The sequence below is a fragment of the Manis javanica genome, chromosome 5, assembly GCF_040802235.1.
Source record: "Manis javanica isolate MJ-LG chromosome 5, MJ_LKY, whole genome shotgun sequence".
Lineage (NCBI taxonomy): Eukaryota > Metazoa > Chordata > Mammalia > Pholidota > Manidae > Manis > Manis javanica.
This window is the reverse complement of record NC_133160.1, coordinates 19,910,716-19,937,541: the sequence shown is the minus strand read 5'-3', so window position 1 is coordinate 19,937,541 and position 26,826 is coordinate 19,910,716. Positions and strand designations below refer to the sequence as shown.

Sequence of the window (26,826 nt, the reverse complement as noted above, 5' to 3'; positions counted from 1 at the left end):
TGAGTGAACGGCTCTAGGCAAGTGGATGTCCAGTGAGAGGGAAGAAGTCCGGGAAAGCTTCCTGACAGAGGCATATCTGAGCACATGTGGTATACTGCCTAAAGCATAAAGCATATGCAGGCTGTCCTGCAGGGGTACTACCACCTTCCCAGAGCTCAGTCACCTTCCTCAAGTGCATCCAGGAGGACTGTAAGATCCTAGGAAAGGATTCCCAGTATATGAGGGCTGTGTTTGCTCCAGAAACCAATTTTACCTATAAGGAAACTGAGACCCTATAAGGAAGAAGGCTCACATCAGTTTCTAAAGAAGCCCAAACCTAGGCCTCATGGGGTCTTGTGGTGACGAGTACCATGTGAGCAACCATTTCACCACTGGAACCTTAGGGACCAGAGGAGTTACAGGGTGTGGTTTTCTAATGCCTGGTCCAGCACAGGTGTCTACTTCTCATTTTCAGGAAGAGGGCACAGGGTGCTGACAGTGCTGTCCTGGCAAGGTGGAAGGCACTGCTAGACAGACAGAATGCTGATTTGGCAGTCACCTTGGGAGGGGGTGGGCTACAGGCTCCTTGCTGGAAAGGGCCACAAATCTTTCAGAGGAAGGCCTGTTTGTGACTCTTAAGTGGGCCTGACCTACGACAGAGAGAGAGAGCTGCTTTCGGAGGGAGACCAAAATAAGCAATAATCTTGGCTTCAGTCATCACCCAGGTGCCTCCACAGGAGAGCGAAGCCACAAAAGCCCTTTTTGTTTGTTTGTTTTGTTTTTGGAATTTGCAATTGTCGGTTTTCCTAAGTCTTCCCACTAGGCTAGAATCATGCCCTCCTGGAGAGACAGGCCAGGGTCTCACCCCTGAAATCCCCTGCAAGCCTGGTACAGGGGGGCTCAATGTTTGCTGAACAAACCATCCTTTCCACGTGTATGACTCTTCAGCTTGTCAAGACTTTGCTGAACCAGGAAATATATCTAGAAACCCAGAAAAGAAGAATTCAGAGATAAAAGCACAAAAGAATCAGATAGGAAAAATATTCAGCAGGTATAATCAATAAAGTTCAGTTCTTTGAAAACACCTTTAAAATAGACAAATCTTAGGCAAGTTTTGATCAAGAAAAAAAGAAAACAATGACAGGCAATGTTTTTAAAACAATTTAAAGCAATGTGGTGATTTAAAAGCGCAGGGAAAAAGCACACAAAACTTAATAGCAATAAATTTAAAAATGAAGGTAAAACAGGTTATCTCCTATGAAATTACCAAAGCCCTTTCACAACTGTTATCTCAATAAACCCTCAAGCAGCCCTATGCCTTGGACAGACAGTGCTCCTGTTATGTTTTCTAGAAGGAAAAGGGAGAGGTAGACACCTAGCACAGGGCCCTGACAAGCTACTCGGCTTTGTCTCCAAGGTCACAGCCATGGGATCATGTGTGCACCGACGACACGGAACCACACCACTCACACTTGCAGCCATAGCCTTAAGCCCCCTGGGTTGGTGGGCCTGCCGTATTTATTTTTCCACTTGAAATGCCATAAGGGGTTTCACTTTATTTTTACTTCAAAAGCAGCACCATAAAAATCCTTGATGATTAGAGCTCCAGCTGTCTTAAGCTGTTTGTCAAGGGATCGGTTACTCAAGTCTCCTATGGAGGGAACAGTTTCAGGCGAGAAGCCATAGGAGCTGAGAAACACAAATGTCTCGTCTCTGAGAACTTTCGGACTCCCTCCCGCTCACCGCCTGGCCAGCCCGCCTGCTCCTCCTCCCCTGACCCCACCATCTGCACATTTTCGGCCTAAGGTACTCTGGTGCCAAGGACTCAGCCCCTCCATGCTACCTCCTGCCCCAACCAGCTTAGAAATCCAAAGCGTGCACTGCAGCCATATACGACCACAAAGTAAAGTTTATAAAGCTTTATTAAACATTTCAATCAGCTGTGCAATGAACACACCAGAAATAAAAGCTCCAGAATAGCAGTCCAAATATTCCACAAGTGTGGCCTCAAGGTCCCATCTCCTAGATGGACAGCCTCCAGTTTTGTCCTCTGCCTGGCCCACCTCCTTATCCCCTCAGGCAAGATAAGATGGTTTAGGCTGGAAGGACAACCTGCTGGTCCCCAGTGGGCAGGGGCCAGGAGAAAGTCTCACTTGCCAACACTCATTATTGAAGCGCAGAAAAAGCAAAAAGCAAGTGACAGTCAAAGTCTTCTTTTGTATTCTTCGTAACACAGTCTATATGTGTAGGACTGAAGAAGCTCCTGGCACGAGGACGATGGCCTTTGTTCCCCTCTGTCTTGTCTGAACCACCTTGGAGTCCAGTGTGCTGTTCACTCTGCAATCCCCATGCCAAATAAAAACTGCAGCGGCACCTACTATATAGCTAGCTATTGCTAAACCTCAAAGTCAGACACGTTCGATAAAGCTTCTTTAAAAGGAATATACACATGTATTTGTACACGTACACACACACGCACGGCACACCAAGAAATATCCAAACACCTATCAAAGGGATCATGGCTGTTTTGAAACACAAAAGTACTCTCCATTCACTCGGCTGGGGACTGCTAGATCTATGAGGACACACCACATCTCCTGCAGGGCATGCACGGGAGATACACTGAGGCTCCCCTCCTCAGGAGTTGAAAAGGCAGGAGGAAGAGCAAAGGAAGTGAGGCTGAGCTGGTAAGCATGGAGCCCAGGCACCCAAGTGAAAGAGCAACAGGTATCTGTTACTTCTTTCTTAAAAATGAAGTGGAGAAAATACTAGAGGTTCGTGGACAACAAACAGTCAAGACATGTTTCTATCTAGCCTGCAGACCAGGAAAAGAAGATGAAAAAGCGAGGCTCTCGGGCGTCAGCAATCTCTTTAAATTCGAGATAAGTGCAAAAATGAGCCCTGTCTTGGACAGGTGCTTCCCAAAGAAGGAAAGGGATAGAAGGGAACTAAAGAGAAACTGGGACAGGATGAGGAAGCCATAACATTCTGGGAAGGGAGGAGACCCTGATAAGGAGGAGGTCACATAGGTGACAAGACTGGCATTTTATCTGCCCAGGTCATGCTGGGGTGGCTGACCAGGATGGGTGCAGACTCCTCGCAGGAATGAGGCGAGGGGGGTGGTGGTTATCCTGCCAGCCAGGGACCAAGATGGGGACAGAACACACACAATCACAAGACCACCCATGACTATAGGACTCTACAATTAAAGCACTGGTCAGTGCCATTATTCACATTGTAAGGATAAAACATCACAGGCCAAAAAGGCAGCGTTAGGAATGTGGCACCCGCAGGGCTGCGGGATTTGAACTCCAATGCTTTTATGACCTATGTCAATGCCTCCCCTCCCGTCTTCTGCTTCCTTGGAAAGCTAACCGGGCAGGCTGTTAGGTGCCCACAACACCAGGGTCGTGCGCCGAATCTGGAAGCGGGGAATCAGAGCAGTGGTACAGGAAACAATTTCCCCAGCAGCTATAGCAGATGAGAAACAGGGCTGCCAGGAAAACCAAGGCACAAATTGTGCAAGGCTTCCGCTCCAGGAGGAAGCTGAGTAGGTAGAAGCCCATGAACATGGAGTGGCTGAACCACAGGGCGGGGTTGAGGGGCTTGGGGATGAGGAGGACGGGCAGCAGCCACTGGAGGCAATACATGATCTCTGCCGGGCAGGGCCTTCGCCAAGGCCGCCGGGCACCGCTGCAGGAACCAACCTAATGGGAGCCAGCGGGCGCGGGTGGCTGCCCTCTGCTTTCTTCAACCCTCACTCTCCAGGAGCTGAGCCGCTGTGCTCTCTGGCTGTCAGCCCGGGATCACCAAGGCAGCAGGGATCCTGAAGAGAAAAGTCAACACAACAGACAAACAGACAAAAAACAGACAGACAGACAAAAAAAAAAAAAAACAGGAACAGAATGTATACTTATTTGGGAAAATGGATCATGGTTAACAACAGCAAATGTGAATGCCCTTTCCTCCCTGCCCACCCATGGAAGTCTATTCCTCTCCAAATCACCATGGCCGGAAGCCTTCTGGGGTGTCTCCCCTGGGCTTTTCGGGGGCTTGGCCAGAGGGCTCTTCGGCAGGTTCGGCACAGTGGACTGGCTTTGCCTGGGCCCTGCCCAGCAGAGATCATGTATCACCTCCTGGGGCTGCGGCCCGTCCTCAAGGGGCCCAGACCTCACAATACCGCCCTGTGGTTGCCACCAGATGGCCATGGGCTCAGTGCTGTGACCGCATGAATTAAGGGCAGGGTTTGTATCTAGTATCTCTCAAGCAGAGGCTCAGAGGTGAGCTAAAGCAGGTTCCAGAGCACTGCTGGCCAGAGATCACAGACAGTGGATTCGCCTAAGCTCTGGGAAGCCTCAGTAGCAGCACCATCATCAAATGTTTTGTTTTAAGATGGTAGCCTGGGATGAGTTTTTTTTTTGTGTGTGTGTGTGTTTCTGTGTTTTTTTCAAAATGCCCAGTGTCATTTGCCAAAACTAGACAACTTCTTCAAAAGTCATCATAGGAAAAAAAATATCACCACTTTACTTTGTCCAAGTTAACCTTGCTTGGATCTCTTACACTCTCCATCTGCTGTTGGCACTGTACAGAATCTGACCTCTATGAGCTTTTAATCAAAATTAATTTAGGGGCAAATACCAGTTCGCCCCTGTGCTAGGGAGCTTGAGGATAGAGGTACTCTAGAGTGGCGGACCACGAGTACGCCGGGGCCATGCTTGCAGACCCTGTTCGGGTCTTCCCACCGCCCTTCTAAGCCAAGCTGCAGCAGATAGCAAAACCCCGTTCCAAAAAGGGTACAGAGAACCTCGGTGGCAGAGTTAAGACCTACCAGAGTCTGGGGTGGGGAAGAAGCAGAAAACAAGAGGTTGAAATGATCTGTCAAGCAGAAAACTACCCCAGAGCACATTCTGACCGCTCCTCGGGAGAGCTCATCCCATCCTCGTTTGCGCATACAAAAGCGCCAAGCCCTCCTGCATCCCTTTTACAGAGTTAGATACCCGGTGACTATCGCTTTTGTGCCTAGAGCTCAGTGCCTGGACTCGGCTCCCTACAATCGCCACCGTGGTAGATCCTGATCTAGTAACCACCAAGAGCGGGACACGAGGCATCAGGGAAAGGTTAGAAGGTCGGGTACTCTCGTGAAGCTGAGGACATGGGCTTTCAAACATGTTGAATACTTAAAAAAGTGCGGAGCAGGGGCCTGTGAAGCCAAGGCTCCTGGGAGCGACACCTTTTTGTTCTGCGGGGCAGATGATCCCTCTTTAAGTGAGGTTTTCCTGGTTTTCCATCCGCACCCAAGGTGGTTCTCACGTGGCACTGGACCCTGGGCTTTAATTTGCAGCCTAGGACTTGGAGAGAGGGGTTCAGCACCAAGAGGCACGCACCCCCTACTCTCGTGCTATGCATTACTCAGAGTTGCAGTTCCACTCCGTTTTACACTAAAATTCAAAAGCGGGCACAGCACGGAATCTTCTGGAAAGGGGATCTCTGGAGGCGGGGGTCGGTGTGGAAAGAGCAGATGGATTATTTTTTCCTCTTCTGGCGAATGAGGAGCGCCCCCGGCCACCCCTCCTCATGGACAACCCCCCCAAGCACGCATGCGCACTTAGGTGGCAGGCGGATACTTAAAGCACGGCCACCGCGGCTGCGGCAGTGCGCCCAACAGCGGACTCAGAGAGACCAGCGGACCTCGGCAAACCGGTAGCCTCCGGCGGCGCTACATCTCAACCACCTACCCACCCACCCCTCTTGAAACCATGGCGGCAGTGGCGGCAGCCTCGGCTGAACTGCTCATCATTGGCTGGTACATTTTCCGCGTGCTGCTGCAGGTAAGTGCTCCGGGTTCTGGGTGGGAGAGGGGTTCGGATGCTTGCCAACTGAACCGTCAAGCCCACGTCGCGATTGCCGCCTCCCGAACCCGTCCTATCTTGAGTGCCGTGATCCCTGCCCTTCCGAGTGCCGCGGCCGGCTCCGCACGCCCCTGCCGCTTCCCTGCGCCCTCCTCCTCGCTCAGACCCTTCCCAGTGTGCCCGCGCCCAGCTGGGAACAAAGAGTTGGGGCGCGGCGGGCGCCAGCCGCGGACGATCGCCAAGGCTCTTAGCGACCAACGTGGTAAGAAAACCCCGCTACACCCAGACTAGACCCCAGGAGGGAGGCGGGGCACTTCTGTTTTGCATTTAGGGCTCGAATAGCGAAAATTTTCTGCTTAAAAAATTGCGCATTGCGGGGGGATTTTCTTTGAAAATATGTATATATTGCGCTTGCAGGGGTGGAAGAAGAAATAAATTGGAAAAAGGCACTTCTCAAAAAAAACCACTTAAAAACACCATCAAAAAACACCCACAATTTATTAGAGAAAAATAATTCGCTGGAAAAAATTAGAGAAAATGCGCATTGCAGGAAGAATAAATCAGACAAAAACTCTTGGCGGAAAAAAATATATTAGATAAAAAGCGCACTGCAGAAAAAAATTAGGCACAGGAGCTAACAAAAAATCAATTGGATAAAAGTGATTTGAGAAGGATAGAGGGAAAGGCTTTTGCAGGAAAAAATGCAACAAAATATCACTTCCAAAAAAGGACAATTCGCTTTATTAGAAAGAAAATCAAATAGAGACAAAGCGATTTGTGTAAAAAAAAAATCAGAAGAAAGTGCTTTGCCCATAATATTATTTACCCTAAAAGAACCCATTGCAGGAAGAATTCCCTGCTAAAGGAATCCTTTGCCAAAGGAATCGCATATTTCCTTCAAGGTGTTCCTGGAATGCTGCATTTACTGGGTAGGATTTGCTTTTCGAAATCCTCCAGGGACCCAGCCCATTGCGAGAAGTGAGGTATACCTAAGCTGTGCGTCCAATCAGCTTGCCGACATGCAGCCTTCAGCACAGTTGGAAAAGCTCCAGCTGCCCTGACTTGTGGACAAGCTGCACCCTCACCGCCTCTCCTAGTAGGACAGGCGGGCGGGGCAGGAGGTGGGGCGGGGGCGGGCTGGCAGCGCTGCAGACACACTGCGGGTGCTTGCTTGCCTTTAAGGGTAGGCCCTGGCTCTCTCACAGGTGTTCAGGTACTCCCTGCAGAAGCTGGCGTACACCGTGTCGAGGACCGGGCGGCAGGTGCTGGGAGAGCGTCGGCAGCGAGCCCCCAACTGAGGCCCCAGCCCCCACCCCTGGGCGGCTGTGTCACCAGGTGCTCCTGTGCAAATCGATCAGCATGGGAGCCAGTGCCGCACAGGAATGGGGGGTCCCCTGTGCCCTCTCGCTAGAGGAGCACCTGCCAAGGTCAGTGAGGGGCTGGTAGGCCCCCAGAGAAGCAGCACCGACGACGACAATGCCAGATCCCTTCCAAACCCCTTTGCACCTGTCCCACTGCGGGCCGGGGGGAGGGGGAGGGGTCATGGGGAGGAGCAGACCCCTGAGATCTGGGATCGGCAATGCATTCTGATCTGGATCAAGTCGGGACAGCAACATCCGAGCCCAGTAGCAACGGCCATGCCAGCAGGCGCCACCGCAGAGATCCAGACAACTACACTAGCCAGCAGAATGGACATTCCAACATCACCAGCCAAAGCCCTGAATCTCAGTGCAGCAGACAAGGCAAACTGCGTGCCTGTGTGGCAGGACTGGAGGGCATGGATAAGGGAGGAGAGTTGCTAAGACTGGGGCCCTCTTGCCGGTCCCTAGCCTATGCACGTGCATTCCAGCCTTGCTGCCTTTGCTCCCTCCAATTCCCTTTCCCATTCACTGTCCCCCAAGCCCTCCCACTCAAAAGAAATGTGTCACTCAATTTGGACCTATTCAACCAGAAAACGAATCCCATCTTTACTAAAACACCTTCTCTGAGCCCCCAGCCCCTCACTGATCTTTTCCCTGGTCTCATGCAGTTGTGGTCAATATTGTGGTAATCGCTAATTGTATTGACTGTATAAGTGTGCATTAGTTGTGTCTCCCCAGCTAGATTGTAAGCTCCTGGAGGACAGGGACCACCTCTACAAAAAATAAAAAACCAGTACCTCCCCCATCTCGCACAGAGTCCCAGGACCCTGCGGGGCGGTGAAGGTGCACCAAAAAATTGTCTCGTGTGACTTCTTTTGTGGCTTCGACACATACCTCTAAGACTGGGCTGATGTACCCATTATGGAAAAGGCACACTACTTGGGGCAGGGGGAGGCAACAAAATGGGAATAAACTGGAACCTTTGTACACTCAGTTCCATCTCAACCTGTCCTGAAATAAAGGAATACTTTCCCTTCCCCAAAGTTAAAAGTGGACATCTTCACTTGTGTTCTTGGAATAAGGGACCACTTCACCCTCCCAGAGGGGTGGGTACCTTCACATAATCCTGGGATAAGGGCCTTGGCAGGCCAGGCAGTCACTGGGCAGGGGCAAAGGTGGGAGTAGCTCTCACCAAGGGGGTGATCAAGACTTCAGAATACAAAGCTTTATCTCCGTTCAGGGGTTCCAAGGAAATGAGCACTGTGGGGAGCAGGGGGCAATGGCAGTGGCTGGGACAGTGAGTGTGGGATAAGAGGTGCGGTGTGGCATCTTCTCTGCCCAGCTCATCCCTTCAGGCCCTAGAACCTCTATCAGGGCCACCACAATGGCATCCTGCAGGCCTTGCTATTTTCTGGAGAGTCCTCCCACCCCCAGGAACTTCTCTCCAGCTCACTCCCCCCTTTACTGGGTTCTCTGCTCCTCCTAGCATGAGCCTCCATATTTTTAGGGGCATTTATCAAGTCCCTGGCCCTCTCCCCTGCCATTATCAGGGTGGGCTGGCTGCTTGGCTCCTGACTTCTCTCCCCTCTCCCACCCCTCAGTGAGTCAGGGCTTTTACATGGGATAAGCTGCCTGCCTCGCCAAAGGGCCCTGCCGCCTGTTCAGCCTCATCTCTGGCTTTATGTGTCCCTGTCATTACACACCTGTTCCTGGGTCAACACCAAGGGAATGAGTTGGAGGGCCATAAATCTTTCTGTCACTTCCTCAAATCCCTTAGTCACAGTTGTCACAAATGCTCTGGAACACAAAGCACCTCTCCCCCTTGAGCCTGATAATGTTTTCCTCTTCTAAGCAAGTCCCTTGCCTGTCTCAGCCCAACCACCAGCACCCTATAGGTACATAATTCCAATTCAAAACCAGTGAATCAAGGGGTGCAGGCGCAGACCTAAGTTCTGGTAATTGGTTTTGCCATCAATCAGCCTAGGAAACCTGGCCAGTTCCCCTTTTTAAAAGTGCAGCCGAGATCCCAGTAAACCCCAACATACTAGAGACATTCTGCCATCAAAATGACAATCAGGATTCATGGGGACTGGGGTGGAGATGTGTAATCAGAGACTCCATCTTCCTTGGGCTGTGAAGCTCCTGCTTTTACCACCGCCTAAAGGTGAGGCAGGCCTCCTCTTGCCCCAGGGTGACTCAGCAGCAGCCAATGTCCACACCTCCCTTCTGAGCCCACACCTTGGCAGCCTCAAAACTGGGAGTTTCTGTGGCTTTCCACACTACATCCATGGAACCACGAACATATTTCAACTTGTGTTCTCAGTGAAGGTCACCCCACCCCTCAGAACCTCCAAGAGGTGTGCCTATGGCCCCAATGCCCCAGACGCTCTAACCTCAGTCCAGTTAGACGTGGCTGGGTTCAGGGAGATAAGCAGCAGCAGCATGGAAGGGTATGGCTGCTCTGGACACAGTAAGGCCCCCTTAGCCTCCTGTGCCTCCTTTAAAAGGCAAGGGGCTTCTGGTAGCCCCAGAGCCTTTGCAGATGGTCTTGGCAAAGCCCATCGGAGGGCTCCTTCCATCCTTCCACCAGTAGGGCTCTGGGCATGGCACAGTGAGATAACAAACTTCCAGGCACAGGCTGCCCTGGTGGCCTATACCCACATGGGTGGGCTTGAATAAGCAATGTCCACTCTGCCCTTTTGTCCCCCATCCCCAAATTCTCATGTTCTGGCAGCAAATACAACCCACCACAGCAGATGAAAAGGATGCATTTGATTTCTATTCCTGTGCAATGCCTTCAAGTCTGGTCCAGACATTATCTTGTTTATGAAATTTTTTCCAGAAGTGATACCATTAAAACATTTTATTCGGAGAGCAATGGGAAGAGTTGAAAATGACTAGTTTTATTGCAAAGCCCTTAGTCCACAGGCCTCTCCTTTTCTTTAAACAGTCTTTACCACCCCCACAATGCTTTGCCTCCAAAAAGCCAAGGACAAAGCAGATGAGTTGTGAGGGGACTGGAATAGCTTTGTGGGACTCCAGCAACAGGCAGGACTCTGGGGATGAATGCCCCAAGATGTTGGTTTCCTAGCCTAACCAGTTGAAGTTAAGCTGTGGGGAGTATAGGTACCACGACTTTCAAAGGTTGGGGGTGCTATGTGACACTGTTAACCTTTCTCTGTGGAGGATTTGGATTATAACTGAAGGCAGACCTGGGGAGCTTCAGCTGCAGGACAGCAACCGCATATTACATGTGGGTTGGATGAGGGAGCAGGTTTGCTGTGCGCCACTTGCTAGATACCTATTTTCAAACTAGTATCTACTCAGGAGCCAGCACCCTAAAGTGAGATTCTGAATTTGCAGTTATTTTTACCTCCAAAGATTTAACCTGCACACACACACACACACAAACATGAATCTAATAACAGTCTCTTTTTCCCTGATGACCTCTGACTTCCTCTATATGCCCCAGAGACATGTCACCGTCTTCTCTGGGAATGATCCTGTTCCCCCTCGCCCTCCCGTAGGACCCATACCCCAGCAGGATGCAGATTCCTAAACACTCCCAGAACAGGAAGTCAGAGGCAGGCAACACATGGTTCTTGGTATATCACACAGTGACAGGCTTGAAATGGAATGCATATGTTTCAAAGATTAGAGAACAACAAAAGAGACAGCCAAACCCAGACCTCCAGATTCCTTTTTGAAACTACATATTATAGACAAAAGGTTAAAGTGTTTTTGGCAGCAATTCTAACAAGACCAATTTCAGATACGGAATTGGTTTGGTCACTGCAAACTGACCAGGGCTCTGAATCTTTAACAAATATGCTTGACATTAATTAGTCTCTGATTTAAAACGAACAAATAAACAAAACCTAACACTTGACAATAGCACTTAAGGTGGAACTTTTTTTTTTTTGGTCCTGGTTTTGGTGTTGCTGTCCAGAGGGCTGAGGGAATGGTTGGACCATGTCATGCAGGGCAAACAGAAGCTGTCCCCAACACACCAGTTTCCTGAAAGGGATAAAACACAATCCGAACCCATAAACTGAGAGACCATTTCTTTCCTAGGACAGACCCCAGACTGTCCCAACATTTAACGGTGAAAAGGGATACGGAGGCTTGGAAGGAAATTAAAGATTTGGAAGAGGGAAGGAAAAAGCAACTGTCCCCCATCCCCCATTTTTCTTTCCAGGCCATTAGTGTGTCAGCATTCCGTTCCTTCAGCTGCCCTTGAGGGCCACTCCTCGTACACATTGGAGGAAAGGAAACGGGTGTTTAGACTTGCTGTAAAGTTGGAGGGGGACCCGTGACTCAAAGCAGAGCGTCAACCTATCACCCCATATACTAAAGCGGAGGCCCGGGGTGGGAGACCCTTTTCTCCCCTCTCCCCCACGCCCTTCTGACTTAAAAAATGCAAATGAAGTGGAAGGGACAGAGTGACAGGCCTCCCAGAAGCTGGGCTTCCTGCTTTGGGCCCGGAGGCGAAGAGGGGGTGGTCGCAGGCCACAGTACCGCGCTTCCCGACTCTATACGCCCGGTCCCTGGGGCAGACCGGCGAGCACTGACCTTAGGGCCAGGACGAGAACCTAGGAGTCCACTGGCCCGCCCTCAGGCCAGGAAGGGACACCTCGCCACCCCAGGCCCAGGCTAGGGTCAAAGCGGGCGATCATGTGACACCGGACAGGGGTGGCCCCCAGAGTGCGCGGAAAGAAAACCCCAGAGAGGTACGGGTGGACGCCTAAGGTGACCCCGAAGGGACAACATGGCGGCGAGGCCGCATGGAGGTCCTCTCACCCCGTCCCCAGGAGGTCGACGCTACAGTACCTGCGAGCCCTGCCATGGCACCGCCACCACTGTCGCCTTCGCCGCCGCAGCCTCCCTCCACCTCAGTTGGCCACCGACGCCGCAGGAAGCAGGGGAGACGCCCCCTTCGTCTTTAGTCTTGCCGGCCGAGGACCCCTCCTGGGGTTGGGCTGCCTAAAATATATGCCTGATCTCACGACCCAAATTAGGGCCGCCCTAGCCCAATATGCCCCTAACAGTACTCCAACATGACTGTTGAAGGTTTTTTACGTACGTGTTTGGAACTCTGAGGGCTCTGAAGTCTTCAAGCCTGAAGAATTTTCAATCAGGCACAATATAGGCAGTCCCAAATCACGAGTTCATGGTCCCTTCATGCATATGCAACAGATTGTGATCGCTACTCACTGAGAGCAGAGGGGCCGTACCTTAAGCTCTGTAGGTGAGCTTCAGGCCTCCGTGGCACACGTGGGTGACTCGTGTACTCTGGCCAAACCTCTTGGCTCAAAGTCCGCCCCCTTCCTGGCCTTTTCACCCAGGGGTCAAAGCTCAGAAGTGGAAAGATCTGGGCTCACAACTTAGGACCGACTTGGGTCAGGACCTGACTTCTCCCCTTACCCTGTACCTCGGGTAGGCCACTTAAGCTCACAGACCCTCTGCTTCCACTTGTCTGATGGAATGCCTACCTCATAACAGGGTTGTTAGGAGGATTGGATGACTCAGGGTATTCATTTATTTAGGTAATTAAACACATTCCTTAAGCGCCTGCTCTGTGAAAATGCAGTGCAGTGTTAAAGGCAAGAGGGCAGACTGGAGGGTAACAGGCACTGTTAAAATCTCAAGGCGCTGCCAGTCTGGTCGCGGGAGGAGAGTGTGTGTGAGTGTGTGTGTGTAGACAGTCACCAAATAATCACTACATTTTAATAGTTTTAATTGAATCAAACTATAATTCTGCATCATGGGAAGTGCTGTGGAGGGAAATAGAGTGTTATGAAAAATTAGTGGAGCCCTAATGTAGGGTGAGAGGTAAGGGTAGATTCTCCTCAGGGAGTTGGCATTTACGCTGAGAAACCAAGGCCAATAAGGAGTTGTGCAGGGCAAGAATGAGGGGGAAAGTGTTCTAGGCAGAAAGAACCACTGTCCCAGATGTGGAGGTGGGAAGGGGCAGGGTGCAGGGTGAGCAAGGAGTAGTGCAGTTAGCACTACATACCACATTTGGATTTTATTTTGAGAGTAATAAGAAACCATTTTCATCAGGGCAGTGATACCACATTTGGGTTTCTGAAAGGCCACCCTATCTGCATGGCTCAGAAAGCCCTTGGGAGTGGGGAGTGGGAGAACACTTAGCAGTTTCCAGGTGCAAAGTAGTGGTAACTCAGGCAGGGTGGTGAAGTGAAGGATGTAGGATTGGATGTGGGTGAGTGCTAAGGCATCTTGAGTATGAAGGAGTGAAAGAGTCCTTGGCTAAGGTGCTGAAGGCTGAAGGAGGATCAGATTGAGAGGGAAGGTAAAGAATTTGTTTGGCTTTGAGGAGGTAAGTCTGGCTTTGAAATGGTTGGGTAACACCTAGGTGGGGAGGGTCAGTAAGCCCTCAGTTTATATAAGACTGGAACTCACAGTGAGTTTGAGTAACATAAGCATTCAGGTGGCATATCATGCCACTGGATAAGATCCCAAGGGAGAGAGGTAGATTTTTAAAAAGTAGGCAGAGGAGGAAGAGCCAAGAAAGGAGGCTGAGAAGCAGTGACCATTGGAGTAGAAAGAGGGCTAGGTGAGCATGGGATCCCAAAGGGAAGGTTTCAAGGAGTGTTTGGTGGGGCTGGCTGCTGTGGAGGACAGAAGTGTCATCATGGGGTTTGGTTACAAGGAGGGCTTATGGGCTGTAGCCTTTATGTTGCAAGTTCCAAAAAACCCTAAATCAATTGGCTTGAAAAATAAGTAGTGTGCTACTCAGTGGCAGGGTGATTGAGTAGCCTGGTGATGTCATCAAGGACATTCCATCTCTTAGATTCGTTCCATCTCTGTTCTGTTGTCCTCATGATGGTTTCATGCTCATGGTCCTCAGAGGAATACCCCAGTTCCTGGGGTCACATCCACATCAGGATGTCCATTCCTCCTCTAGCTGAGACTCAAGCAAACCAGATGTAGCCTCTCAGTATCGTGCTGCTTATGGGCTAAGGGATCAATGCACCCATGCCAGTCACACCCAATATTCAACACTGGTGGAAAAGAGGAGGAGTCTTATAGTAGAGGCAAGGATGTGGAGCAAACGAAATTCTTGCACACTAATGGTGAGAGAGGAAATTGGTATAACCACTCCAGAAAACTGACAGTTTCTACTGAATTTAAACATACACCTATGCCAAGACCTATAATTTCCACTCGTAGGTATTCGTTCCAAGAGAAACGAGTACCTCTATGAAAGGACTTGTGCAAGAATTTTCATGGCAGATTACTTTATAGCTTAAACTGGAAATAGCCCAATGTCCATCAAGAAGAGAACTGATAAATTATGGCATGTTCATCCAAAGCAATACTACACTTTACATATAAAAGTACAAAATACTGACACATGTGACACCATCCATTAATCACACATACAGTATGTGGACTAAAAGAATCCAGGCACAAAAACAGTACCTATTGTATGATTCCATGTATATAAAGTTCAAGGTCAGGCACAACTAATCTATGGTGATAGAAATCAGAACAGTAGTTACCTGGGTTAAAGGAGGAGTAGAGATGGGAAAGGAGCAGGAGAGGCTTTTCTGGGTGCTGGAAAAGGTCTATAGCTTCATCTGGTTGGTCATTTCCTGGGTAAAAATTCATTAAGCTATACCTTAAGATTAGGGTTCTTTTTTTATACTGTAAAGTATGCTATACCTTAGGAGAAATAAAACATAATAAAGAGAAGAAGGGACCTGCCAATTGAGAGCATGTGATGTGTGCTGCTGAGTAAGAATCAGCAGATTCATTTTGGATGGGCTCTACCTGCCAGGAACCTTCATTCTGGCATTGACAAGGCCTTAGTGGCCAGCCCTCTCCCCCATGGGGCCCCAGAAAACTGGAAAAGGTGAGGTACTGTTTCTTACTTTCATGGGGCTGGCTTCTTCCCAGCTGACTACCTTCCTATGGACCCACAAGACCACTCCACCCTCCAAGCTCAGTTCCAAGTGGGAGAGGTCACACCAAAGCTGGGCTTTGACTTGAGGGACCTGGAAGGTCTTTCTGCCCTAAAAGTTTGCTCAATAGACCTCAACTTCAGCCAAAGCCTCTCCAACTTGTTCCGCTTGACCAGACACTTGAACTCACTCATGACTGTTGCTCTGTCTTGCTCCACTCTCCCCAAGGCTTGTTCATTCCTTCTGAATCCCCCTTCAGGCCTTTTCTGTCCCCACTGCCAAAGCCTTGGTCCAAGCCACCATCCTCTCTCCCCTGGATCCTGCACCAGACTCCTTGCTGGTCTCCCTTCCCCCATCCACTCATATCACTCAGAACCATCATCCTTGGTAGAATAGCCAGGATGATCTTTCTAAATTGACTCTGTCACTCTTCCTCTTGAGAATGTGTCCCCTCTCCCCTGTTTTCACCTGTCAAGAGCTTCTCTTGTTGTCAAAGCCCCATATCAAACGCTACGTTCCCCACGAAGCCTTTGCACTCATTTTTCAAACATTTACTGAGCACCTAAAATACTGGGCACCGTGCTAGGGAAGGAGGATAGAGTCGTGCGTGAATCAGACAAATGCCATCTGCAGACAGTCAGGGGAGGTGAGTGATGAAACAATGCCAATGTGCATTCACTTCCTGTGTCTGTTAACTCCCACTACACTGTGAACTCCTTGGGCAGGATTCACCCGGGGTCCTCTCCTGACTTCAGATCCCAGTACAGGGACTGGCTGGGAGGAGAAGGTTGTAACTACTGAATTAATGAAAGACAAGACCAAGCCCCTCCCTTTCTCATTTATCCTCAAAGCTCTGACTTAGCTGGTACCCAGGTCATGTAATTCAGTTGGAACATTGGCAAACCTGGAGCTAAATGATAAGAATCAGCAAAGGTTATGTTATTTATACAGCAATGTTTTGTGAAGCCACAGTACCTGTTTTCCGATATCACCACTCCATTTGACAAGTTTTTCAAAAATCAGTATTATTTTCCTTACCAAGACTTAGATTCAGGAAATTCAACCTGTAATGGAGCAAGAGTTACTTGTTAAATCACCAAAGAAGCTCTGTGGTATCAAAAGATTGAAAATGGAGTAAGAAACATGATTACCAAGATGAGCAAGGAAGTAAGCCCTGGGAGAGCTCAGACTGCAGCCAGAACGCCAAAGTTTTAATCCCACTCTGCACTGATTATCTGTGTGTCCTTGAGCAAGTTATTTAACCTCCCTGTGCCTCACATTTCCCATCTGTAAATGAGGAAAACATTAGTATCTACTCCATAGAGCAGTTCCTGGGAATTCACAGTTCCTATTTTAAAATGCTTAGTGTAGTGTCTGCCACATAGTTAACACTCAGTTCCCTGTTACCGCAAATGGATAAAACGAGCTATCCCAGGGCGAATGACTGTGGGAACCCTGGTGGGGACGGTCCCGAGGGTCCCTCCCGACATGGCTCTTAAGCTTGATGAACTTAAGGAGGCAGAACAAGTGGGTTCACCTCCCAGACTTGCTTTCATGACCGTGAGAGGGCCTTGCCTATTTTGTCTTCAGTTTCTCCAACTCCAAGGCCCTTTTGTTCCACCTTTCTTAGGGCTTCTGCTCTTGGGGCCGAAGTGCTGCTTTTTAGTCAAGTCTTTGGCGACACCTGGTGGCAATATGGGGAAATGCCTACCTAACATTCTTATTAAACTCACCAACCTACTAATGATACAAACGGCCATGGTATTTATATTAACTTCTTCTTACGTGCCAGACACTGTTACATGAGCTGACTCAGTTAACTTCCAATGTACTTCTATAAAGAATAAATTGTTATTATCCTTGTTTTACAGAAGAGGAAAGGAAGATTCAGGAGGAGACAGTTGTCCAAGGCTCCCCAGCTGTAAGTGACAGCTGGATTTCAAACCAGGCCATGTGGACCTGAAGTCTGCATTTTTAACCCCTCTCTGTCAGGACCCTAGATGAATACTGGGAAAACATAGAAAATCATATTCCTGCCTCATGCAGAACATAACTGTAATCTATAGCTACTTTAGGGAGAATAAATGAGGTTTAGACACTCATGCTTGGATAAGCTATAAAACGTCTCCCTAGAATCCCTCAGAGAATTTAGGATCTAGGGAGCTTTTCCTTCCCAAGGGGACAAGGCCACTCCAGAAGATTATGGGATCCTGTCAAGGACGAGCTATTAAGCCTAGATTCCAGAATCCCAGCTGTCACTCATTCATTCATCCCTATAGCAAACACTGATTGAGTACCTAGTATAAGCCAGGCATCATGTTAGGTTCTAGGGATACAGCAGTGAGCAATAAAGGGGGAGTCCCTGACTTCACTGAGCTCACAGTCCATGGCAGAGGAGCCAGACCTGGAACACGAGATTATAAGCATGTCAGTGTATGAAGGAGAAGAATCATAAACAGGGGAACCTAAGTTAGTCTAGGGGTGGCCAAGGAAGGCGTGCTGAAGGTGATATCATTTAATATGAACCCTGAATATGAAGAAGCAATTTTCTGGATCATGAGTGTGGGTGACAGCATTATAGCCAAAGAGTACAAAACCTGAGACAGCCCAGAGGTGAGAGATCACAGCAGTTCCAGAGACCACAAGCTGGAAAGTGCGGCTGGATTCCTAAAGGTGCAAGGGGAGTGACCTGGGTCATGGTCATATCACATAGGGTCTTACAGGCCAAGGAGAGGAGTTTATATTTTATCCTGACCATGGAGAGCCACTGGGAGACTTTAAAGCAGAAGATTTGCCTCTTTAAGAGATCACTCTAGCTCAAATAAGTGGATTAGAGAGCAAGAGAAGTTGTGAGATGGTGAGGAGCCGAGACCAGTGTCTGGCTGGTGGTGGCGGCTTGGTTGAGGGTGGAGGCAGTGGTGTCAGAGGGAGGTGGGCTAGTTTGTGACGTATCTTGGAGGGCTGTCAGGATATACTGATTACTTAAATGTGAGGGGGTTAAGAAAAGGAATTGAGGGTGATTTTTAGGATTTTGGCTTGACAAATGGACTGATTTACTGAAATAGGTAAGAGGGGGGAAGAGCAGATCTGGGGAGAATTGAGTTCAGATCTGCCCCAGCCGGTCGAGATTCTTGGGTGTTTGTTTTTTGTGTTTTGGCTTGGATCATGCTGGGAGATTACTCCTGACCCAGGTATAGGAGGAGGTAATGGGTGCCAGAAATGTTGCTGGGCTCTGCTGCCCTGGCAGTGTATAGAATAGTGCCAGTGACTCATTTTGAAGAATCAACCTAAGGAAAAAAGGAAATCAGATTGCTCTTCAATACTTTGTTGCACAAAAGGAAATTCTTTTGACTTTTCCTTGGAGAAGCCAGGTGGGCCCACATACACATTAGCACAGGAACTTCTTTCTGGCCAATGAGTCCCTTGAAGTGGGAATTTCTTTGAGAGACTCAGGTTGATGTGACCCCAAGAAAAGGGGGCAGACTGTAGCTAAAAAAAAACTCCTGCCTAAAATATCTAAGGTATATGTTCCTTTTGTGGAAAGCAGTGGACTTTCAACTAATCTAAGTAGAGAGGTAATATATCAGCAGGATCTTGGGGCTCCCAGAATCGAGAGGCAATTGAAGAAGCAAGCTTGGAAAGTACAGGAACCCTTCCTGCCCCAGGGCTTTTACACTTGCTGCTCCCTCTGTTGGAATACCTCACCTGCCCTTCTTTATTCTGCTGCCTCAAACTCTTTCTTAAGGTCTTATTTTTTCCAGTTACTTCTCCAGAAGCTATGCCAAGTTTTCCAGATAAAGTCAGGTATCCTTGGTAGATGCCGTCCCAATATCAGTGCTTTTCCTTTGTAGCTCTTAACATAATTATCACTAAGTAATTATTCCTCTAGTTAGCATCTGCCTTCCTGAGCAGACTGTGAGCTCCATAGGGCAGGGACTAAGTCTGTTGTGGTCCCTGTTGTATTTCCAGAACCTAGGACAGTGGGTGGTAGATGAGGTTACACTGCAGGGCCAAACCACTCCGAAACCTCAGTGACTGATAACCACAGACGTTTTTTTTCTCATTCCTGCTGCATGTGCTCTGCGGCTCAGCAATGGCTCTGCTCTTCATTGTTTCACTCTGGGACCCAGTTAGGTGGAGCAGCCTCGATCTGGCAGGGGCCCAGTCTTGCTGATCTGTGTGTGCCAAGCCCCTAGCACAGGACCAGGCAAAAGGCTGGCACAGCTTGAAGTTGGTTAAGTGGAATTGTTCTGAGGTCCTGGCAGGGAATGGGGGTTAGTCCTAGGACTCAGAGGAGTGGGAATGTTACAGACTTTCTTTTTAGAATCTTTTTCATTCATCACCCATGCCTATTCCAATATGAAAGGTGAATTTTAGGGAACTTAGGTGATTTGCTCAAGATAACACAGCTAGTAAGCATCGCGGAGCATAGAAGAGTGGTCAAGAACAGGCTGTAGGATCAGAAAGACTTGGGTGCAAATTCTGCTTCTTTGTGACAAAACATTAGCGTAAATGACAGCCATGTATTATTTCCCACTGAATAAAATAAGAATCCGTGAGTCTGTACTGTAATAAAGAAATAAATGGAGAAGGGAGAGCTCTTTCTTACAGCAGAGTGCCAACTAATAAATACAGGAGGGATGATGGCACTAGAAAATCACATGTTGTAACCACTACAGCAATATATATGACTATGAATAAGAAGAACCAACGGGTGCTTAAACTACTGGCCAAGAGTTTGATGAGGAACAGAATATTCACCGTCTCAAAGCGTCTCCTTTCAAATAGTTTATTACTTACAAAGGAAAAAATGGTGACTACAGTGAAGAAACCTGATGGATCCCACCTGAGCCCAGTGATCAAGGTTAACGTCACAGTGACAGGACACACTGGGATGTGTGCCTCTCAGCATGATGTACCAGGAAGGAAATCACTTGTGTGGTTTTCTTGCCACAAGTGGGTAACCTGGATCTTACAGTGAGAAAACAATTAAACAGAAGTTTGGGACATTCACAGAATAACTGGTCTGACCCTCCCAAAATGCCACAGTCAAGAGAGAAAAGGAAAGGAACTTAAAGGAGACTGCAGAGGTAACAATTAAATGCAACATGCAATTCTGAATTGAAAGCTGCACTGAAAAAAAAATGTCTATACAGGTCGTTATTGGGGAAGTTAGCAAAATTTGAATATGGACTATGAAGTAGCTAGTAATAGATTGTTCAATGTTCAATGTTCTGATTTTAATAGTTACACTCTGATTATGTGCGGAAATATCCTGTTCTTGGGAAATATTTATAGGAAAAGAACTATGATATCTACAACTGACTTTCAAATGATTCATAGATAGATGATGGCTAGATAGGTAGGTAGCTATAGATACTGATATATGGCCAATTGTCTACAGACAAAAGTGTCTTTGTGGGAGCTCTGGGATCCAGGTAGGAGATTTCAAAACCCCAATAATGGCAAATTGTTAAAATATTGCTCTGTAAGTAGATATGAGCAGGACAATAGTGAGGAGGAAATCCTCAAGAACAATTCTGCCTGCTGGTCACGTCCCACGAGTCTGAAGTGCCCGTTCCACCACCAAGACACCAGAACTGGAAATTATAGATGTAGGTAATGAACTGGAATTCCGATCAGGGGACCCCTCGAAGAAAAGGCCTTGGACCTACATCGAAAGATGGGAGAGTAGACACACATTTATGTTTTAAGTTAAAAGAAAACTCTAAGGATTCATATGTAACTTTTAATGACTTTTTGTTTGTTTAGCAGACTAACCTCCAGCCCATATAATATCTTTGTGTGAATCAGAAAAAAAAATCACCACTTCCCCTGGGTGGATTCAGCCTCACAGGGCAGCAAGGGCTGGATTTCAGTCTCTTTGGCTGGGTGCCCTTGTGCAGTTCACAACCTGCTCAACAGTCAATGGCATTCCAGCAAATGATCTCCAAGCACAAATAGTAAGAGGGCTGTGCATGGTTGCATCACCCTCCAAGTTTAAGGAGACCTCACATTTAACAGAAAGGTCCTTATGAAAATGCCACCTCCCCATCTTCCCTGGGTCCTAATTCCATGATCACCTTGATGTCCTCCTTCTATCTGTCCAATGAGGCTGGAGATCATGGGAGGAGGATAGAGAGGATGTCAAGGATTATCAGGGTTTCAGACAGGGATAACTTGATTTTTCTGGTAGGAAAAAGGTTAATAGCACTCAACCTACCCCCACGCCCTACTTTTACCTCGGAAATGGATGGAAGAGCATTCTAGATGGTGCAAGGAAAGAGGTCTGGGCAATGAGGATAAACGAGAGCAGGGGCTGTGAAGGCCTCTCTTTTTGGTCATTAGTGCTCTCCCATCTAGCAGCAGCTGCCCCGCGCCCATAGTCTCTCCACGGGAACTACAGGCTAGCTGGGGCGTTGATCCTGAGGCCAGGCCCAGGTCCAAGTCCTGGAGTGCTGGGTGGCCGAGCCCTCAGCCAAGGCTCAGACTGGGAAACTGTAGCCTCCATCCCTCCTGACCTGGGATCAGCCCTCCCTGCACCGGCCCAGCAGAGGGCAGCAGCTTCAAGGACACCTCTAGGGTCCTTCAGAGCATTCCAGTCCTACCTCCAACACTCGAGTTCACTCTGTGACTTGGGCAAGTCACTCTATGTCTCGGAGCCTCAGGTTCCATGGGTAGAATCAGATACTTCCCTCCCGTCACACTTGGGACACTTCAGCGTGTTTATGCGGGTATGGCAATTGGCACACTGCCTTGCACAGCACCTAGTAAGCATTAGGGAAGCCGGAGCTGCCCTTGTGACCTCTGGGATCCCACACAAGCTCTTGCACCCTAGGAGAGAGATCGCCAACCCAACACCGTCTGTCAACCCTAAGACAAATGCCGAAAACGTTTTTGTGGTCTCAGTGATCTGGTTACCAACTCAACTGAAGAATTCGCTGAAAGTATTTCACAAGATGAGGAGACACTTAAAAATGAATCAAAAGATTGCCGTATTTTCCCACACTGGAAAGCAGTTGTGAGTGAATAAGAACCCTTTTCCCATTACTTTGAGGACATTGATAAATAACTTGACACACTCAATGGAAGGATAGATTCGGGAGACTGGAGATTGCTTCAGAGGGATTACAAAAACAAACGTTTGTTGTACAAAAGTCATGACATCAGTCTGATAAGGAATTAATTCTCAGTGTCCATCCCTGTCAGAGAAGGGGGTTAATATCACTCTAGATGTTCTGAACACTAGACATTCAGCTGCCTACCAGGTAACTGTCACTTAACTGACAGGCACCTCAAACTAGTGTGTCCACAACAGAAATCCTGGTTCTTCCTGCTTCTAGATCTGCTCCACCTGCAGCCTTTTCCATCTCAGCTGAAGGCAACGCCGTCCTTGCATTTCCTCAGGCCAAAAACTGTAGAATCACCCTTGAGTCTTTGTCTCTGGTCAATGTCTGTGACTCTATCTTTGACATAGCTCCAGAATCCAACCACTTCTCGCCACTTCCACCACTGATACCCTGATCCAAAGAACCATCATCTCCCACCCGGATTACTACAAATGCCTCTTGACTGGCCTTCTTGTTCCAGTCTTGCTGCACTGTGCTCAAGACCCAGAAGCCAGAGGGATTTGGTTAAAAACAAGTCAGATCAGAACGTCTCTCCTCAAAATTCTCAATGTCCCTTTATTTCCCCCAGAATTAAATCCTAAATCCTACGAGACCCTCCATGAGCTGCCCCCCTCACCCCCTCTGCTATCATCACTAGCCTCTGGCCTCATTGTTCCCTGAAGATTTCACACATGCTCCCCCCTTATAAGTTTGCGCCAGGTGTTTCCTCTGCTGGACTGCTCTTCCCTCAGATTCCGCCATGGCTCACTCTCTCACACAGTATAAACCTTTATTTCGGTAGGACCTGTTGAACAAAGTTGATCCTGACCATCCTATGTGAGACTACAATGCACCCCTACACTCAGATCCCTCTCCCCTGTTCTATTTTTTTTCCCGTAGCACCTACCACCTTGTAACATTTTGTAATTTACTTATTTAGTATGTTTATTCTTTATTAACTGTCTCCCCCATCTACTGTTTCCTGTGGACAGGGATGTTTGCCTGTTTGACTCACTCATGTTAACATTCTTTTCTAGCAGAATGCCTGGTGAAATAGTAAATATTTGTTGAATGAATGAATCAAAGGACTTTCTAACTGTACATATGTGTGAAGAGGGATTCTCACAGCTGGATTTTTAAAAATCCGAAAATGAGAATCATCTACTTACTTCATTGTTGAGAACATCATCTGCATCCAAAACTAAGCAGCATTGGAGTGAAGGGCTATTCTGGCTGATCATAAATATTCCTTTCTTTTTACGGAGGAGTATATGCACTAAGATGCTACACTCGTAAATTTAAAAAGTGAGTCACTCAACACAAGGAAAACTGGAAAATTCACAAATTTGTAGAAATTAAACAGTGTGCTCTTAAACAACCAATGATCAAAGAAGAAACCACAGAAGAAATTAGAAAATATTTAGGGATGAGTGAAAATGGAAGGACACATATCCAAACTTACAGGGGGTAGCAAAAGCAATGTTAAGGGGGAAATCTAAGCTATAACTGCTCCTATTTTTTTTTAAAGCAAGATCTCAAATCAACGACCTCACTTAACAACTTAACAAACTAGGAAAAGAACTAAACCCAAGGCCAGCAGAAGGAAGGAAATAATAAAGATTAGAGCTGAAATAGACAAAAAACAATAGAGAAAATCAGTGAAATCAAAAGTTGGTACTTTGAAGAGATTCACACATTCAACAAATCTTTCATTAGATGGACTACAAACAAAGGAAGACTAATTACTAAAATCAGAAATGACAGTGGGGGCATTGCTACTGTTTCTAGAGAAATAAAAAGGGCTGTAGGAAAGCACTAGAGCAATTGTACACTAACAAATAGGAAAACCCAGATGAAATGAACAAATTCCTAGAAACCAGGAAACTTCCGAGGCTAAATCATGAAGAAACAGACAATCTATTCAGATTATTATAACTCCTAAGGAGACTGGATCAGTAATCAAAACTCTCCCCACAACTAATTCCTGAATAACCAATCCGAATTTCCCTCCAACCTAATGGTAGATGCCCCCCTGCCCACGTCTCCCCCTTCTGCCTACTGCAGCCCAGGGCCCCAGCCTAGCGCAGGCAGCCTCCTCCCTGCCTTCCCTAGCCTTCCCCCTGACCTTGACCCTGACCCTCCCCTTCTCTGAGCCCTGGAGATCAAGCCCACACTCTTCAGGCTGGCATCCAAGCCCACCCCCATCATCTGCCCCAGACCCATTTTCCATGACTGAAGGCCACCTGTCTGGCACTTTACAGCTTCCAAGAAGCTTCCAAGAGGCAGGGACACCCTTTCCTGGCCTTGTCGCCTGGTCTGTCCCTGCTCTTCCCAGACACCTCCCAGTGGGCTCTGGGCAAACCCACTTCCTTCCTCTTTGTTTAGAATCCTGTTCTCTTGGCCTTTGTTCATACTTTGCTCTCCACTTGGATGCCGCACACACAACCCCCTCCCTTGAAGTCCCCCCATGTCATCAAGTCCTGTTGCAGACACCTTCCAATTCCATTGAATTCCATAAGCAGCTATGAGCACCAGATACTTGCGAGGCACTGCGCTGGGCATTGGCTCCTCGTGAGCCTGGGTGGCTGTAGCAGTGCCTCCCTGGTCTCCCCCCCAGTCTGGATGCCCACAGCCTGTTCTCCTCAGGGAAGCCAGCCTGATGCTTTAATAAGACATCAGGCCCCCACCCCTCTGCTGGAAACTCTTCAAGCTCCTTCCATTGCCTTTCATGGAGTTTTTAATTCCTCAGTGTGACCCTCCAGGCAATGTTTCTCAGCTCAGGTTCCTCCCCAAATGGACCGAGACAAGGATTTGGGTGCAAGAAGGTCCCAGGAGAGGTGATCACAGCAGGCATGTGTGGGAGTTGGGAAGTGTGATTGGAGGAGAGGGGATAAGGGCACCAGGGTGGGCGTGTTACTGCTGGGGGCAACAGGCTCAGTCCCACCAGGGACCTTCTGAAGAACTACATGGTGATAAATGTGTCTGAATCAGAAAGGCCCCATGGCGGGTGGCGGAATCCCACGCCAGGACTAGTGGGGGGGAAGTGCAGTGCCCAGGGGGCCAGACTCAAGGAGAAGCCCCAGGAGGTGGTGCTTCCCACCCCCACTAGATGGCTGCAATCAGCGACAGGATGCCGAAAAGCTGGAACCTTTGTGCATTGCTGCTGAGGATGTGAAGTGGCACAGCTGCTGCGGGGAAGAGTCAGCAGTTAGTTCCTACCAAGGTTAAACATAGAGCTGCCTTGTGACCCAGCGTGCCACCCCTGTGTCTACACCCAAATGAAATAAAAACATTCATCCTCACAAAAGGACATGAATGCTCATAGCAAGGTCTTACATAACAGCCAAAAAAGTGGAAACAGCCCAAATGTCCATGAACTTATAAACAGTTAAACAAAACATGGTTGGTCCGTACAATGGAATCTTAGCCATTACAGAGAATGACGTACTGATATCTGCAACTACATGGATGAGCTTTGAAAGCAGAGCAAGCTAGACACAAAAGGCCACATAGTGTAGGAATCCACGTCTATGGAATGTCTGGAATTGACATTTCATAGAGACAGAAAGTAAATTAGCAGTTCCAGGGACAGGGGATGGGTGGTGAGGTGAGATAGGGGGTGACTAACGGGTACAAGGTTTCTTTTGGGGGGATGCAAAGGTTCCGGAATTAGATAGTGGTGATGATCGTAAAATTTTGTGAATATACTAAAAACTACTGAATTGTACACTTGAAGAGGGTGAACTTTCTGGAATGTGAATTATATCTCCATAAAGGTGTTATAAAAAATTTAAGAAGGCCCTCACTTTCAGGTGCAGACTCTGTGCTTGAACGACCTGAGAGTGAGGGCCTTGGATTTTGTGCCCCAGGTACATGCCTTCTACACCCTAGTCCAGGCTCTGGTGGAAGACGGGGTACTTATCCTCTAAATTCTGATCCTCACTGACTGAAGGTCACCCATGGGGTTTAACTCTCTGGTTTGCCCTCTGCATCTGGCCAGCTCAGTGCTGTGGACAGGTGACTCCCGCAGGCAGAAAAACACAGGTAGCCGACAGGCTATGTGGATGCTGGTGGCCAAGACACCATTGATGTAAAACGGATCCTTCCTGCTCTCCCCCTCACTGCACTGCTCTAGCCACCCTGGCCTCCATTCTCTTTGAGGAACACACCACTTTCCCACCTCAGGGCCATTGCACAGGCTGTATCCTCTGCCTAGAACACTGTCTCCAGACTTTCTTCTTTCTGGCTCCTTTACATCCTGCAGGACTCAGCTCAAATGTCACTTCCTCACAGAGGCCTTCTTTTTCTGCCCTAGCCAAATGGATTTCCCATTATTCTCTCTTGAAACACCCAGGATGCTTTCTTAATAGCATGTATCACAATTGAGAAATTATATACTCATTTGTTTATCTATGTATTTAGAGTTTGTCTTCCCCAAGGAGGCTGTCAGATTCAGGAGAGAGGAATTGGTCTACCGTGCTTGTGCCTGTATCCACCATACCTTTCACTGTGCCTGGCATATAGAAGAATCTCAATGAATGTTTGCCAGATGCTTTATAAATAAGACACACCCCAGGCTCTGCTCCTTAAAACAAGCACT

General features: G+C 48.2%; 2 protein-coding genes across 3 annotated transcripts; one reads left to right on the top strand and one right to left on the bottom strand.

Annotated features, from left to right (window-relative positions):
- Positions 1-1,883: 1,883 nt before the first annotated feature.
- On the bottom strand, positions 1,884-12,173 carry BLCAP (BLCAP apoptosis inducing factor). The gene is made up of 2 exons (XM_017646108.3): positions 12,020-12,173; positions 1,884-3,805 (listed from the first exon to the last, which is right to left on the bottom strand). The coding sequence occupies exon 2, from the start codon at positions 3,627-3,629 to the stop codon at positions 3,366-3,368; it is 264 nt and encodes an 87-aa protein (XP_017501597.1). The 5' UTR covers positions 3,630-3,805; positions 12,020-12,173; the 3' UTR covers positions 1,884-3,365.
- Positions 5,371-7,517, top strand: NNAT (neuronatin). Of its 2 annotated transcripts, XM_017646110.3 has the most exons (3): positions 5,371-5,807; positions 6,731-6,811; positions 7,034-7,517. In XM_017646110.3, the coding sequence occupies exons 1-3, from the start codon at positions 5,736-5,738 to the stop codon at positions 7,124-7,126; spliced, it is 246 nt and encodes an 81-aa protein (XP_017501599.1). In that variant the 5' UTR covers positions 5,371-5,735; the 3' UTR covers positions 7,127-7,517. The 2 variants fall into 2 exon arrangements, with proteins under 2 accessions (XP_017501599.1, XP_017501598.1); XM_017646109.3 differs by lacking the exon at positions 6,731-6,811 and having other exon boundaries at positions 5,580-5,807.
- Positions 12,174-26,826: the final 14,653 nt, after the last annotated feature.

Excerpts from the sequence above, each read along its gene's own strand:
- BLCAP (XM_017646108.3), bottom strand. The coding sequence starts at position 3,629 with ATGTATTGCCTCCAGTGGCTGCTGCCCGTCCTCCTCATCCCCAAGCCC.
- NNAT (XM_017646110.3), top strand. The coding sequence starts at position 5,736 with ATGGCGGCAGTGGCGGCAGCCTCGGCTGAACTGCTCATCATTGGCTGG. Across the intron at positions 5,808-6,730 it reads TTTTCCGCGTGCTGCTGCAG|GTGTTCCTGGAATGCTGCAT; the intron begins GTAAGTGCTCCG and ends ATTTCCTTCAAG. Across the intron at positions 6,812-7,033 it reads AGCCCATTGCGAGAAGTGAG|GTGTTCAGGTACTCCCTGCA; the intron begins GTATACCTAAGC and ends GCTCTCTCACAG.